At 39.2% G+C, this 15593-nt stretch overlaps 1 protein-coding gene across 2 annotated transcripts in view; it reads right to left on the bottom strand.

The window, feature by feature from the left end:
• Positions 1-224: 224 nt before the first annotated feature.
• The window catches only part of PDE6D (phosphodiesterase 6D), a 131857-nt gene continuing 116488 nt past the window's right edge, over positions 225-15593 (bottom strand). Inside the window, exons 5-6 of one of the 2 annotated variants that reach the window (XR_013276799.1) lie at positions 1646-13873; positions 225-1613 (exon numbers count right to left, since the gene is read on the bottom strand). Coding sequence is in view for 1 of the 2 variants with exons in the window: in XM_077487669.1 (XP_077343795.1) it covers positions 13792-13873 (82 nt within the window). In the remaining variant the exon portion in view is untranslated. Of the gene's footprint in view, positions 13874-15593 lie in introns of both variants that reach the window. The other variant, XM_077487669.1, reaches the window with a different exon arrangement.

The following is a 15593-nucleotide window of genomic DNA, read 5'->3' as shown; positions in this document are numbered from 1 at the left end:
ATCAGTGGAGACACCTTTTTCCCCATATTAACTCTTACAGGAGAGAATTTCCCTTCCTAGGGGTAGATTTCCTCTTACTTCCTGTTATCTCACTCCATTTGTAAGTAGGAGTCGTTTGTAAGTTGGATGTTTGTAAGTAGGGGACCCCTGTATATGATTTTACATTTTGACCATTGGTACTGTTTAAATGTTGAAAACACAAAGTCAAAAGTATAAACTACATGTAAACAAAAACAGTTTATTTAACCTACAGCATATTGTCAAACATTATTACATAGATTATTATTTTACCAAGAGCAAATTTATAATTTTCTGGATAAACAGGGTACATTCAGTTAATATATTTGGTTTATCCCCAAAAGACAGATTAGCTTCAGATGAAAGAACCAACAGCTGCTCATTCCAGTTGTATTAAGTACAAAGACATTTTTATTGCAGAAAGATCATAGAAGTAGGTACATACAAGCTATCCCCTGCATTATTGCACATGTACACGAGTTGGTCTCTGTTCATGGGTAAGAAATAAAGCTCAGTCAGCCACAATAAATATGGCTATAGAAAGCTAAAAATAAATGAATACATACATCAGCTTGTTTGTGCCAAGCAGAGTTCTATGGAGCCCTATTTAAAGTGCCATCCCCAAACAGTAACTATAACTTATATATACTAAGTACACATGTGATGACAGCAGCATAGAGACCCAAAAGCCCCAAATGTGTGAGCCGCTCAGGCCCTCAGAAGTGGTGCAAATCCTCAATGTACACCGCTGTAAGTGCTGGTCTGGGAGACTGCTCATCCCGTCTCCTGTAATCACTGGGTATTAGAACGGTCTCCCTTTAGCTGCACATATAGACTAGCCTTTTTCAAATGTGCTGCCTTGAGGTTTCTTCAGGGGTGGCTTGGCAAAATGCCTAACTATTGCCCCAAAATTGTATACAAGCCGGTGGCTGTATGGAACCTGCCTTTTAGTTACACAAAGCCACAGGTTTTAATTGTACACCAATAAAACCTTCTAGCTGCCAACCTCCGAATGACAATTGCATCATCAGTTCATAAGGAGGATGTCAGTTGCCTGTATATCATCCTTGTTTGGTCCTCCCTTGCCTCTCTCTTTCAGCTTTAGGATTTCATTAGCTAAGTGATGGAGAAAAACTGAGAGAGAAGAGAAACACTTTATAACTAGTCAGTACTGGTATTTGCTTTAAAATAATAAATAACCTCCAACATTAGGTGTCCTACCTATATTGATGTTGCATTATTATTATTATTATTATTAGAATCGTTTTTAGTATGGGGAGCCTTACGACTGTCCTTGATTTTGGAGGGTACCTCAAGATTGTCCATAATTTTAAAGGGTGCCTTGATTGAAAAAAAGTTTGAGAAACACTGATCTAGACAATCCACCTGATCAATGTGTTAGTGGCAACCTCAGCCTGGACTCCTGGGGGTGTGGCCTGGTTGGAGTCCACGCTGAGTTGGCCACTAACACATTGATCAGATTTGAGGGATTGTCTAGATGTATGGCTAAAGGGAGAACGTTTTCATACCCAGAAGTATAGAGGCTACCATTTAAGATGTCTCCTTCTTAAAATGCTAGTTGTCTGGATGTCCTGCTGACCATGTCAGTGAATCAGTGACTTGGAACATGCATATAGAAAAGGAGTTTTTTTATTTCAAATTTTCTGGTCTGCTTTTTTCAGTTCAGTGTCAGTCAGCAATAGCCAGAAAACATAATTTTTAGGAGGTGGTCAATAATCGCAGCCCCTAAATTCCTCCAGTGACAGGTGTACCATAAAATAAATGTCAAGAGCAGGAAATGTCCAGGTGTACATACCTTTACATCAGGTTTTGGGAACCCGTAACAATCCAGCTGTTTTCTACGTGATCCATCTTGTGTACAATATAGTGAAATACAGTGGCCTTTCCAAAAGTAATTTTTTTTATATACCCCTTTCCTACTGTAAACCAACAACTTTTCAAGGAAAAACTATTATATGGTGCTAATGAAACCCGCTTCTTAGTCACAAATTTAAATATAAATACACTTCTAGTATTTAACACATAGGAAAACCTACTTTTTATGTGTGAAATTTTGAAGACCTATGCCCTTTATTACTGAAGATATAGCTGAAAAGGTGAAATTAGACATCTTTTGTTACAGCTATAACAAGAATTAAGCAACACATCTGTTTAGTGGTATAATAGTCAAATTTAACTTTCTACAGAAATGAATAGGTCTAAATCGCAGGACTAAAGAACCTTTTGACCAAAAGCTGTATCTGCAGATGATTGGACAGCCCCCTGGGAAAATTTTGAAAAGGTATCAACAGACAACCAGGTGGTGGCCTTCTGCTGGCCATATATTATACAATTTTCTTAGTCAATATGCTTTAGATACCTGCCTGATTGCATATGAATTGAAAGTGTTTAGGTTTGACCTCATATTATATGGTTTTGGTAAATCTAAAGGAAAATTGCACAAGGGAATTGTATAACGTATGCCCAGCTTTACAAAGCTGAGTAACAGAGCCTTGATGATGAAATTCCCATCAATTTGGTGGAGTAAGCATGTAATAGAGCAGGAGGAGCCTTGTGTTTTTATTTGTTTTAGAGTGTCAGCGCTTGAGATAAATTGTCATATTAATCTAGAAATTGTGTAGTTTGAAGCAGGTTATCCCTTACGAGGACCAGTAGATGTAGCTTTGAGGTAGACTTTGATGGCTCCGACTACATTCAAGCAGTTAAGCGCAATTTACTTTGGGTGCTTTGGAGTGACACAGAGGTAAGGACTATGTCTTCATTGAGGTGGAAGATTGACACCATCTTAGGAGAAAACAAAGATCTTGGATGCAAGACAACCCTTTTCCTTGTGGAGAATGAGGAACATTCCTTGATAAGAGAGGGCTACTATTTTACAGATGTAATAGCCACCAAGAAAGCCATTTTGCAAAAAAAAAGGTCATCCAAGGATATTCCATGTTGGGATCATAGGGTGGTTTTCTTCAGAGTGGAGAGAACCAGATTGAAACCCCAAAGAAGCATAAAGTACTGTAAAGTAGGTCTAATCCAAGATACACTTTGCTGAAGGTTTTTTTTTTTTTTACATGGAAGAGCAAGGTCAGAGGTTTTTGAAAAAGAGAAAACTAAAACTTCCCTAAGCCCAGGTTCTGGTCGAATCCTGATTGTAGGAAGGTCAGAAGCTGAAACTGAAATGCCTGTGTTCACACCAGGCAAAGAAGGCTATCCATATAAAATATTAGATCTTTCTGGAAGTGGTTTTCCTTGCATTTAGCAATGTAGGAATGCCATATTCAGAAACCCCTCTGTCCCTCAAGACTTGGGCTACAACAGCCATGCGATTAAAGCCAGTGACTGAGAAGCACAATGGAACAGGGGGCCCAGAGATAACAGGTCTGGTCTGTTAAGAGGCCAGGGGTTGTCTCCTAGCAGAGCTTGCAATGTCAATGTTAGAGGATCTTTGGTACTGGCCCCAAGAGGTCACTTGTCTTTATAGCTATGGGCCAGAATATTTATGTCTGGAGTCCTCCATCTGTTGCTTTACCAGGTTGAAGATGTAGGGGTGAAAGGTCCATTCCCCTTAGTCAAGGCAATGACGGCTGAGGTAATCCCCCTTACAGTTATCCACTCCTGGGAAGTGGAAAGTGTTTCTCCATCCATGAGTTTACAGTGCAGAGCCATGGAGTTGTCAAATTATACCTCAATTGGGTGTCTGAAAAATGAAGGTCCAGTAGTGCAGAGCCATTCCTATTTATTCGAGTGCCAAGAAGTTACTGGGGAGCTTTGCTTCCTGTGGTGACCATGTTCCATGAACTGTGAGGGAATGCAACACCCATCCTCAGCATGAGGTATTGGCATCTGTTATCACCTTCTGATATTGTTCCAGAGACAACTTCCCAATTGTCAAGGTTTGGTTGGAAAGCCACCAAGCTAGGAAATTTCTCTCTTGCCTGGATAAGAGTATGGGCAGGTTGAGAGATGGCACAAGCTTGTATAATGCGAACAGGATTTCTTACGGAAAATATCACAGAGGAGCATCTTTGATCTCAAGTGTGAGTTCAGAGAAAAGAAAAAATGCAGTTTGTTTCCTGCAAGGAAGGCTTTTGCTTGGGCTGTGTCTAGAATTAGGCTCAAATACTCCCAGTTAAGGGGAGTTTGGAGGGCAAATTTTTAGAAGCCGATAACCCAATCGAAAGCCTGAAGTATCTGAATGATCCTGTGAGCATTTGCAGATAGCTTAAAGGGAGAAGAGTCTATTAGGTGGTCTTCTAGATAACCTTTGACCTGATGTCTCTGAGCTCTTAGAAGCGCAAGAAGACGTGCAAGTACCTTAGTGAATACTCTGAGAGAAGAGCACAGGCCAAATGGTGGTAGAACTGGAAATTATTTTCTCCTACTGCAAAGTGCAGAAAACCATGCCGAAGAGGAGGATAAATGGGAATATGCAAATAGGCATCTTGGATTCCTCTCATCTCAGAGAGGCAATAACTGACCTTGTAGATTCCATGAGAAATTTCTCTAGAGGCACTGGAATTACTAGCCACTGGGACAATGGATGATTAAGAGCATTCTGCAAATCTTACTTTTGGATTTTGTTTAGTTTGATGGAAAAAAATTGTGAGGGAGTAGAGTCTGGAATTCTATATTGTATCCCTTTAATCACACAGATGGGCAAACTGTAACATATGTTACCCTGCTTGGAGTAAAGGTCTCCTTTCAGTGGGAAGAGGGCTTGGGGGAGGACTTGGTAGATTCCTTGTTCCAAATCTTGAGCCAAAAAGAAGAGCTGAATTTTGGTTCAGAAGTTGAAGCTTGGGTAGAACTTTGAGGAGTGCTGCGGTTTGAGGAGGTAGAAACCCCTGAGTGGGGGGCTTCAGAAGCTTTTGCTGTGGCCTTGAGTCACAAGATTCTGTGCATGTGAATAGAATTCAAAGCCTTTCTTGACATTTGTATCATAATTTATTCTAGGGCATCAAGACAAGATAACAAAGCAGAAGTAAATTGCTGTAATTAAACTGCAGTCCTGGAATACAGGATCGTGTTAATCATTGCCCTTCTCCAGTTAGCTGCAGTTTGACAAACTGCAGCAATAGGTCGTTGCAGAGGTGGGGCTGTGAGTAAATTGATCCTTTACCAGTGTCTCAAACTTTTGATCAGCAGAATCTTTAAATGAAAGCACAACTTTAATAGGTAAAGTGAGATGTTTGTTTAAAGGATTAGCTCACCTTCTGGAACATGTTACATGTTCCAGCTCCCTGAGCCCACTCTCATTGTGACAGCGGGTCGGGGATCCTATCCCTGTGCCGGCTGTCACAATTAAAAAGCAATGTGGGGCTCTGCCCACACAGCCGCATCATTCATTCACAGCTTCCTGTGAATGCACAAACTACAAGTACTGTCAGGCATTGTGGCTGAAGCGTTGTAGTTCTGACTGAACTGTGAGGTCGCTGATGAGTGGCCTTATAGTACATTCACAAGCTCTACGGCTTGTAAACAGTCAGCCTGTATGAAGGTATGGACTGAAAGCTCTAGGGCTTGTCTGCAGGAGTTGTACATTGCACCCCTGATCTCAAGTGCAATGCCTTCCATGCTTAGTGAAAAAATACATTTTTAGTACCCAAGGATGCATGGCAAGATGGAGGAAAATCAAGTGTCATAATGCAGACTTTTTCAACCAGCAGAAGTGAGCATATCAACTTTAGCAAGCATACTGTAGGAAACCATAACATTAGGTGTATAGGATCCTAAGGGGTGAGAAATCTTCTGCAACCTCCTCTAACACCATATCCAGGTTCTCTTTATTCCCTTGTTTGTCTGCCTCTTCCAGGGCCGGCATATCAAAATCTTCCTCAGGTAGAGATGGTGGAGCTAGAGAAGGAGCCTGGTACAATTGAGCTCTTGCCAGTGATGGCTGTAATAAAGCAGTTAGTTACCCAAGAAATGTAACAGTTGCAGAAACATCTGCCTTAAGCCCCTTTCACATGGGGCTGATCCATTAGATAGGCTCCGCTATCTCAGTGGGAATCGCTCCGTTTATCCCCGCCGAGCAGGCGGATAACAGGTCCATCTCTGCTCACTGTGTTGAGATGGACCTGTCAGAGCCCGATCTCTTCTATGGGGAGATCAGATGACAACAAACCGCCTGTCTGTTTTCATCCGATTCGATGGACAGATGGTGAACATATCGGCATGCGTCAGCTTTGGGTTTCAGCTGTGATATCTGAATGATGCCTGCTGCTAGAGACATCATTCAGATATCTTTTTTCAGCCGGCGATTCCCTACACCATAAGAATGATCATAGCAGCTGTTCAGTCGCTTGATCAGTTTAAAGACGACGAGTCAGAGAAGGAAACCGCTGGCGCCAGATGCTGACGATAGAGATTTCCAGCGGACCAGATTCTCTATGATCGTTCGGAGGGCAGGCGCGATGTTATGACGTTATGCTAGACCTTTGCATTTGAAAAAATGGCGCCGCCTCGGGTCGGAAGCCGAGATCTTTTATTTTTTTATTTCAGGCTTCCCAGCCTAGAGGTCAGATGTGGGAACTTATTGACACCATCTCTCACTGAAAAGAGGATCTGTCATGCTTATTCCTATTACCAGGGATGGAATAAAAGTGATAAAAAAACTGTAAAGTGTCCCTGTGTGCTTGCATGCAGAAGCGAACGCATAGGTAAGTCACGCCCACATATGTAAATGGTGTTGAAACCACACGTGAGGTATCACCGCAAACGTTAGAGCGAGAACAAGAATTTTAGCCCCAGACCTCCTCTGTAATTTAAGACACGTAACCAGTAAACATTTTTAAAGCGTTGCCTATGGGGATTTATAAGTACAAAAGTTTGCCGCCATTCCACCAGCGTGTGCAATTTTGAAGTGGGACGTTAGGTATCTATTTACTTGCCGTAACATCATCGTTCACATTATGCAAACAAATTGGGCTAACTTTAGTATTTTTTTTTTTAAAACGAGTTTGAAAAGTTGCTGCGCAAATCCTGTGCGAGATAAAAAGTTGCAACGATGGCCATTTTATTCTGCTAAAAAACATATATAATGTTTGGGGGTTCTATGTAATTTTCTAGAAAAAAAGAATTATGATTTTTACATGTAGGAGAGAAACGTCAGAATTGGCCTGGTAGGAAAGTGGTTAAGTAGATCATTGTTGTGTGTCTGAGTTAGAGTTAGAATTGGATATAGAGAGTGTATAAAGATAAGATAAAGTCTCTGGAGCAAAGGAAACATCACCACTAAGTTTGAATGTTTTACAGATTTTCAGCAAACTGAAGGTTTGCCTGAACTTTTTCCATGGTTCCCAATGCGGATGATTTTCCCCATTGCTATGGTTTAGGGTATTCCTCAAGTATTCAGTGAGCAGGGTGCAAAAAACAGAGTATGCGTATATGAGGAGTACACAGCAACCTGTGGGTGGTCACCCTGTAGCAAAGTCCTTATGGCAAACAGATGTGAGGAAGCTCCTGAATACCTTAAACGTGCTCTGGGTGGAAGGAGCGGTAAAGTGTGCAACCTGTGGTATGATGTTAAAACTGGTCTTCCACCTGAGTGGTTGAGTTTTAGAGCCACATTTGAAAAGTTTAACATTGTATCCGTTTCATACATTCCCAGTTTCCTGATAGTTTTAACATATAAAACGCACACCATGTAGGGTAGTGTAAAGCATGTAATTAAAATTTTTTGTCTTGTACTTGATGTGGAGCTACAGTAACGGTGTTATAAACAGGCTGACTGTCCTACCTATCCATGGTGCTGGTTCCTATATAAGGGCAAACTTAATCTAATCATGATGGGCATGCCCCCGGAGGGGTCTTCAGTTCCCGGGTTCCATAGGAATGAGCCACAGCCCTAGACCTGTGTAACCCCCTACAGTTAACTACATGTGTTGCACCAAGTGCCAAGGTGAGCACCCAAGCATGATCCAGTCCTCAAAGCAACACTACAGGCTGTCCCTGCAGCATAGTGATTGGGTACAGCTCCCAGGGATTTACAGAGGCTGTACTGCTTCTATTTTTGTATTCAGAGACATTGAGGAGTTTGTTTAAAGATTTGATCAAAGATTCAGACTCAAATAATAAAATAGTGTCAGTAAAGGCTAACTATTTCTAAAAATGTCTCCTTTATCCCTCCTACCTATTCGGCACACCCAGTCTAAAAAGAGATCTGTGTATTTAACTTTTTTACTCCAATCCAGTTCTATGATTCAGTAGTTCACCTGCTGAATAGGTGGAAGGCATGAGAAGGAAACATTTAAGAATAGCCACAGTTAACGTCAGCTTTCACTTTAAGCGAAGTGTAATTTTACACAAAGTTATAAGAGGTCCATCACCTTAAGACACTAGCAAAAAACAGAGGACTTTATGAGTGGACTATGGTTATAGCAGGATGGCCAGAAGGTAGCTGAAGGTACCAGCCTTTCATTTAGGATCTATAAATATTAAGCCTGTATAAGATGGCACATTGGGGTTGATTTGCTAAAGGCAAATCCAATTTGCACTGCAAGTGCAGTCGTGTAGATCTGAGGGGGACATGCAAGGAAAATAAAAAAAACTGAATTTTTGCTTGTACATGATTGGATGATAAAATCTGTAGAGCTTTCCCTCAGATCTAAAGTGACTGCACTTCCAAGTGCACTTGTAGTGCAAAGTGGATTTGCCTTTAGTAAATCAACCCCATTGTTTGTAGTGGGAAAGTGTTAGAACTTTTTACATTTCCTCAATGGGCCCTCAGAGAGAAATAAGAACAGAACAGTCATTTTCACCCTTCCACAAGGCTATCCAAAATAATAATAATAAAAAAAAAAAAAAAAAAGGGTAAATGGATGGACTTGATCTTTAATATGGGCATTGCATGGCAGACAATCTGAGAGATAGGTTGCCACCAGCTTACAGTTAATGAATTAGAAGGGAAAAATAGGAATAAACAATTTTTTCAATCCAATTTGAAATTCTGATGGCTGGTGCTTATATATTTTGTGTGTGTACAATGTTCAGGTTACCACTTACTTGGAAATTGGGCTCTTTTCCACTTTTGATCCAAGTTCTGAATGTACTTGTAGTCACTGACACTAGTGGTCAGGATAAAATTTGTGAACTCAGAGTGCACACGGGTTTAGTTTTCCTCTAAAAAGGCCCAGGAGAAACCTAGAGCACTATTTTGCATAATAGATTCTTTTGGATTTATTTTGTGGTTTTGGTTTCTATACATGGAATTCCACTTGCTTATTTAAGATAAGCTCCTTTAGCTTTAGGTGAATTACCTGCCCTAAATCCCCTACTTTGAGGCCATCATATTGTAAATTACAGGTCTTTGGCTGTCTAATTCAGATTTTCATCAGAAGGAGCTTACTGGAAACACTCGCTTCACATCCAAGCAGAGAGAGCAGACAAAGCATTAGATAATGGAGTTTGTTTATTTAGAAAATATGGAAAAAAAAAAAAAAAAAAAAAGCAGACTCCAGCAGTGCTGACATTGACAACCATTCATTGTTTAATTTTTGAGTCTGCACATTATTTAAAAAAAAAAAAATACAGCAGTAAACTGATTTTTACAGCTAAGCTGGTCTTTCCTTTAGTTTCTATATATGAATCTTAGTGACTCCAAGAAACTACTATAACTATTGTATCAAATCCCTTATGTTTGACTGTATATGAAGCCAAGTTATCAGTGTTTGCCAGGAGGTCTCTGAAATCAAAATGGTGAAGGTCATGGTAAAAAGAACAGGTGTAGCATATTTTACTTTCAAGATACCTTAAGGCTCGGTTCACACAGGGGCGACTTGTCCAGGCGACTTAGCCGCCTGACAAGTCGTGCTCCGTTCTGTACTATGGAACCGTTCTAATAGGAGCGACTCAAGTCGCTCAGACTTAGAAAAAAGGTTCCTGTACTATTTTTGGGGCGACTTCAAGCGACTTGCATTGACTTCTATACAGAAGTCGTTTTGCAAGTCGCCGCTGAAGTCGAGTGCAGGGCGCGTCTGTGAGTCGCGCTGCAAGTCGCGCCACCCCTGTGTGAACCGAGCCTTACTCTTTTGTCCATATTCTTATGAATTAGCATAACACAACTTTTGAGTTATGAATCAAAACTTGTACATTTATTCCAAAACGGACTTGACCAGTTAAAATCATGTTCTAGTGATACAAACTGAAATCAAATTTAAAGCAGTGCACGTGACCACTATCCATATGAAACCAAATAAATGTCTATTATGGGATACAAATTCTCTGACTTGCTAAAAGAAAACTTAACATTTTTGGCATTGGAAAAAGCAGTACAAATATTTGCCCCTCTTTATTGTCATAATCCAATCAACCGCACTGACAGATTCCTGAAGAAAGTGGGCTGACCCCAATAACTAGAGTGGCAAAACAGCAGTATCTTGTTGGTTTAAAATATGCATCCTTGTGGTGTATTCTACTGACACAAAAGTAGAGTCAGTCTGTGCAGAGATAATTTAAAGAACTTTTTTTTTTTTTCTTTAGAAAATTCAAGTTACAAAATAGTGCATGCAAAGCTGTGGGGTTGATTTACTAAAACTGAGTGCAAAATCTGGTGCAGCTGTGCATGGTAGCCAACCAGCTTCTAGGTTCAACTTGCTCAAATAAGCTTTGACAAAAAAATGGAAGCAAATTGGTTTCCTTGCATAGCTGAACCAGATTTTGCACTCTCCAGCTTTAGTAAATGAACCCCTGCGTCTCTCTTGCGCGTATTTGCAGAAGATCTACCATCTGCTGCAATGGCATAGTACAGTACCTGGGATTCTCAATGACCTCCTGGCTTCAGCCCTGCTGCCTGAACAAGTCAGCATTTAGGCCAGCCACATCTCTCTCCTAGTATGTGGAAAGAAATCTGCTCTGTTACACACCCAGTTTCTGAAAAGCATAAATAAAAATTAGTTCCAACACAGAACTTCTGGTGAGGGAATGATACACCAAGTAGCACTTCCCACAAATGGTCATCACCTCCCACTAATGCTAATGAACAGACTAGGCATGGTGACATACTTCAAAAGTGCAACATAGACATTAATGTGCCTGCATACACAATTTTTTTACTTGAGAAGGAAAGGCTTCTAATCCTGTGCTCTTCAACCTAATAATCCATTAAATGGGTAAGGTTTACTAAGTACAGCTGCTCTCCCAAAGAGATTACCAACAAGGTCTGGATTGCAATCTGTAATGGAAGATAAGAAGGGAAAAAAAACAAGGGAAGCACTCCCGTAGTGTAAAACCTTTTATTTTGACACAATTAAACAATCTTTTTAAGATGCACTCACGTTTCCAGTTTTTACACTGCGAAAGGCATTTTGTTGTTACTGGATCAATGTGAGTGCATATTAAACAATCTTTTTTATTGTGTCAAAATAAAAGGACGTTTTACGCTAGGGGAGCGCTTCTTTTTTTTCCCCCCTTCTTATCTACAATGTTTTACTTGCAATTTCAAGATATTTTAGTTCTGCTTTTAAGTTAGACCAATAAGACCATAGCTTTGTATGCTACCAAATTACCATATACTTAATGCAGTACTGGTCTCAGTCATGAGGCTGTAATTAGGAGGGAGTTAGACATAATTATGTCAAACCCTTTAAATCCAAACAGAAAACTTAAATGGATGGATGGATGGATGTAAGTAATGATTTCCATGCAGGATATTGAGGTTTATATGCCACCTGCTTTGCCATTGGATTACCAAGCACATAGTAATGTCAAACAATTGTGGGTTGTTCCTTAAAAGAGAATTGATAATGAATTTGAACAAAGTTTGATTTTAAAGACATTATAAACAGTCACTAGCAGTATTATAGGTATAAAATATTGTACTGCACACACACATATTTATATATATATTAAATGTAGATGTCACCAGGTTCATACAACTTCTATCCATGGTAATCTAGTATGGTGGCAGTTTTCTGTGAATACAGTTTTTTTATTTTAAAAATGTTACAGCTACAAAAATGCTTTATGAATATATAGATTCACAACATTTAAAAGAAACACCTCTAGATAGACTGGGTGTTGTCGTGTTTCCAGAAACCATAAATTAGTGCTCCAAGGTATTGTAACTGACTAATATGCTCCAGCAAGCACAGGCTAGGACGCCTCCAGAAAATGGAAAATAGTTCTACATCAAAAACTTCTTTTCCATGCCTGGGTGGGCAGCAGCTGCCCATTTTAGCTCTAATGTACAAGAACTTGGTGAAAAAGCGCTTTGGCGTTTTAACTGTTAACCGTATAATGCTTTCATAACACATCTTTATGCCTCCATTTAAAAAAAGACAATGGGATGGTCTGTTTTTCAGTTTTACCATTATATTTATTTGCTACCTCACCAGATTTACTTTAAATTGTTTTTTTTTTTGTTTTTTTTTATGTTATAAGTATTGAACCCTTGAGAAATAGTACAGGACTAAATAAAGGATTAAACGAATGACACTGTGTTTTTAACCTATAATACCAAAGCAACTTTAAAACAGAATTAACGGTTTGTTTTCATGGCCAATCTTCAAAGCATGGTGTCCAGTTCTCTCAGCAGAAGCACAAGTGAAATAATTAGCATGGTTATTTCCATTTTATATATATATATATATATATATATATATATATATATATATATATATATATATATATATATATACATACATACCTTTTGCTATCTGAAGAATAAGATGGAGAAGGTCTTGTAAGAGGTTTCTTTTGCTCACAGTTATCTGGCAAAATCAGTTTTACCACTTGTAAGGAGTATGAACAGTGTTAGAATTAGTACAAGCTCCTGTAAGACCCCGTTAACGTAGGATTGAGCCTGCAAATTCTCATTTTAGGAGAAATGCGTACAGCAAGTTACAAGAAGCTTTCAAAAAGCCCTTAAAGTGAACCTGTGTTCAGTGCAGAGAAAAGAAAAACAAACATTTACTTAAACTTTCATTCCAGCACCACATACTCTTGGCTTTCCTCCCACCTTTCAGCTATTGTGATCCATGTATAGTGGCTTAGACAGAACAGCTCTCTGAGCATTGAGGGAGGAGGCAGAAGTTGCGTGAACTCTTCATCACTAGTCTGGAAGTGTTGAACGTTCATCTAAATGAGAGTGCCGCAGCCTGCTAACAGTCCTTTAAAGCTGTATCCTATGTGAACTAGGCTTACTGGAGGAACAATGTGCCTATAAAGCTTGTATTTGGTCATCGTTAAATACTTGAAAACCTACATTAAAAAGTATAAATATATTTGGAAAAAAAATCATGTATGTGTCAGAAACAATAAATGCAAGTTAAAAGTGGTCACTGCAATATGTTTCCCTAATTGCACACATCTATAGGAGTTAAAACATGTATATTAATCAGATCAAGTCATGGCTGAACGAAAAAAAATCAAAAAATAAATAAAACAAAAAATAAATCGATCTTCTCAGGATGTACAACTGAAACTGTATTTCCATGGAAATGGTTTCATCTTTTACTTGTCAAAGAGATGTTTTGAAATAACTTAAACAAGTTTCAATAATCAGAATTGAAAAACTTCTGGAAGTAGAACAGTGGAAACGATTAACTTTGAAATTTGATTGCCTAATGCTCCATATGATAACCGCGTAATCTGCAGCATATTGCAGTGGCTGTCTCCTTAAGTATATTTGGAATTGGATGTAGACGCAGAATGCAATTAAGTCCATAGCACCCAACAAGCTGTTTTTTTTTTTCATAAAAGAATATACATGGAAAAGGAAGGTGGGATAAAAAAAAACAAAAAAAAAAAACTGTAGAATATTCAAACATAAAACAGCCTGACCCTCGATGTACTGACAAGAAGATCAGCGTCGTAGAACTTGGTTTCTATGATGACGTTACCACTGAAAAGGAAGCAATAAAGCAAAAAACACTGTTAGATTAAAGAGAGGGGAAAAAAAACCCACAACTTAAAAAGTAACTCCACTTTTGTTAAGAAAAAAACAAAAACAAAAAACAAAAAGCAAAAACAATCCCCACTGGGTGATGTGGATTGTAACAAACCTTGTAGCGGTGTCCCACCTGTTGTATGTTCTTAAGAAAAAGCTGTATGCTCCATTCTGTCCTTGGTATAATGATTTCTGAATGGGAGTGTTTGAAGTACGAGCGATCGAATGAGGAAAGTTTCAGTATCTGCATCCCTTTAGAACTAATTAACCCCTAGGGAGCAACTCAGCAAAAATATAAACCCTTTTGCAAAGGATGCCTAAATGTATACTTGCATCTTAATGCAGACTTCTGCGAAAATCAGTGAGACAATCAAACAAGCAGGAAATGGCTTTTCTGGGGAAGTTCTGTACAACCATGGTGTACAAAAGAGCTCCAGGTTGCCATATTGCATTGAATCTTAGAAAAATTACAACAGCTAAAGATTGAAAAGGGAAGGCAATTCCTAAAGTTGTTCTAAAGCCTTAAGGTTTTTGTACTTCATGTTTATGTAATGTATATTTATTTTTTTCTTGCTCTGTTGCAAGCCTAAGGTGACCTTGGGTGTCTTAAAGGCACCTACAATTAAAATGTATTATTAACCTTATTGCATTCCCTCGATCCTGCGCTGTGCACAAGAACAGTGGCTCTCTCCCTCCACACAGGACAGATTGTTAGCAGGGGAGCCATTGGTTCCTGCAGCCGTCAATCAAATCATTTGATTGAGGTAAAGCTCCGCTGTCTTTGTGTATAGATGCAGGCAGTGGCATTCAGGAGCAAGTCTGCACGAGTACCCTCCCCCCTAGCCCTAGCAAGCTGCTTGCTAGGGGGTAGTTGAAAGGAAAGAGGAGCCAGGAGTGCCAGTGGAGGGGGGGGGGGGGGCTAGAAGAGGAGGATCAGGGCTGCTCTGTGCAAAACCATTGCACAGAGCAAGCAAGTATAACATTTTTGTTAAAAATACACATCTAAAGTTTAAAATCACAATATGGTTTGTGTAGCCATTTTATATGCTATATTATTATTTTTGGTATCTTTTTCACAGAAGTGGAGTTACTGTTTAAAATGCCCTATGCTATGCACAATAAACTTATACACAGTAAAATGGCAACAATAAATGGGACTTTTAAAAGGTACCCTCACACATACAAGACATATGTTGGTGTCAAACTGGGCAACTCCAGCAGCTTACATTTAGGGTTATACACAAATATTTTTACATTGAAAAAAATTTAATAATTAATATGTGGTAAAATTACTGCAACTATCACTATATCACACTTGTGGGTGAATTTTCATGAATGTAGTGGTGCATTGCCCATTTATTTTCAATGGGCCCTCAAGGTATGTTCAGGGGCCCAAAAACATACAACCTAATTTTTTCCAATGATCACTTATGCGTTTAAGAGCAAGTCTGCTTGTTTATACTTATGTGCATAATTGACATATCACTGACAATACATAATGCACATATACAATGCGTTGTACTATACGTTAAAACACACATGATAATGCGTGCAAAACAGTGTGAATGCAGTCTAAAATGTAGATTCAAGTCTGCAAAGACTGACTAAAAGCAATGTAGTCTCAAGCTGACTTCTAATGTTATCTCTGCAGTCACTGCTATCTGCACAATTAAAA

This window comes from Lithobates pipiens, unplaced genomic scaffold (genome assembly GCF_037356315.1).
Source record: "Lithobates pipiens isolate NorthernLeopardFrog02 unplaced genomic scaffold, aLitPip1_a1.2 Scaffold_18, whole genome shotgun sequence".
NCBI lineage: Eukaryota > Metazoa > Chordata > Amphibia > Anura > Ranidae > Lithobates > Lithobates pipiens.
This window is presented reverse-complemented; position numbering and strand designations above follow the sequence as displayed.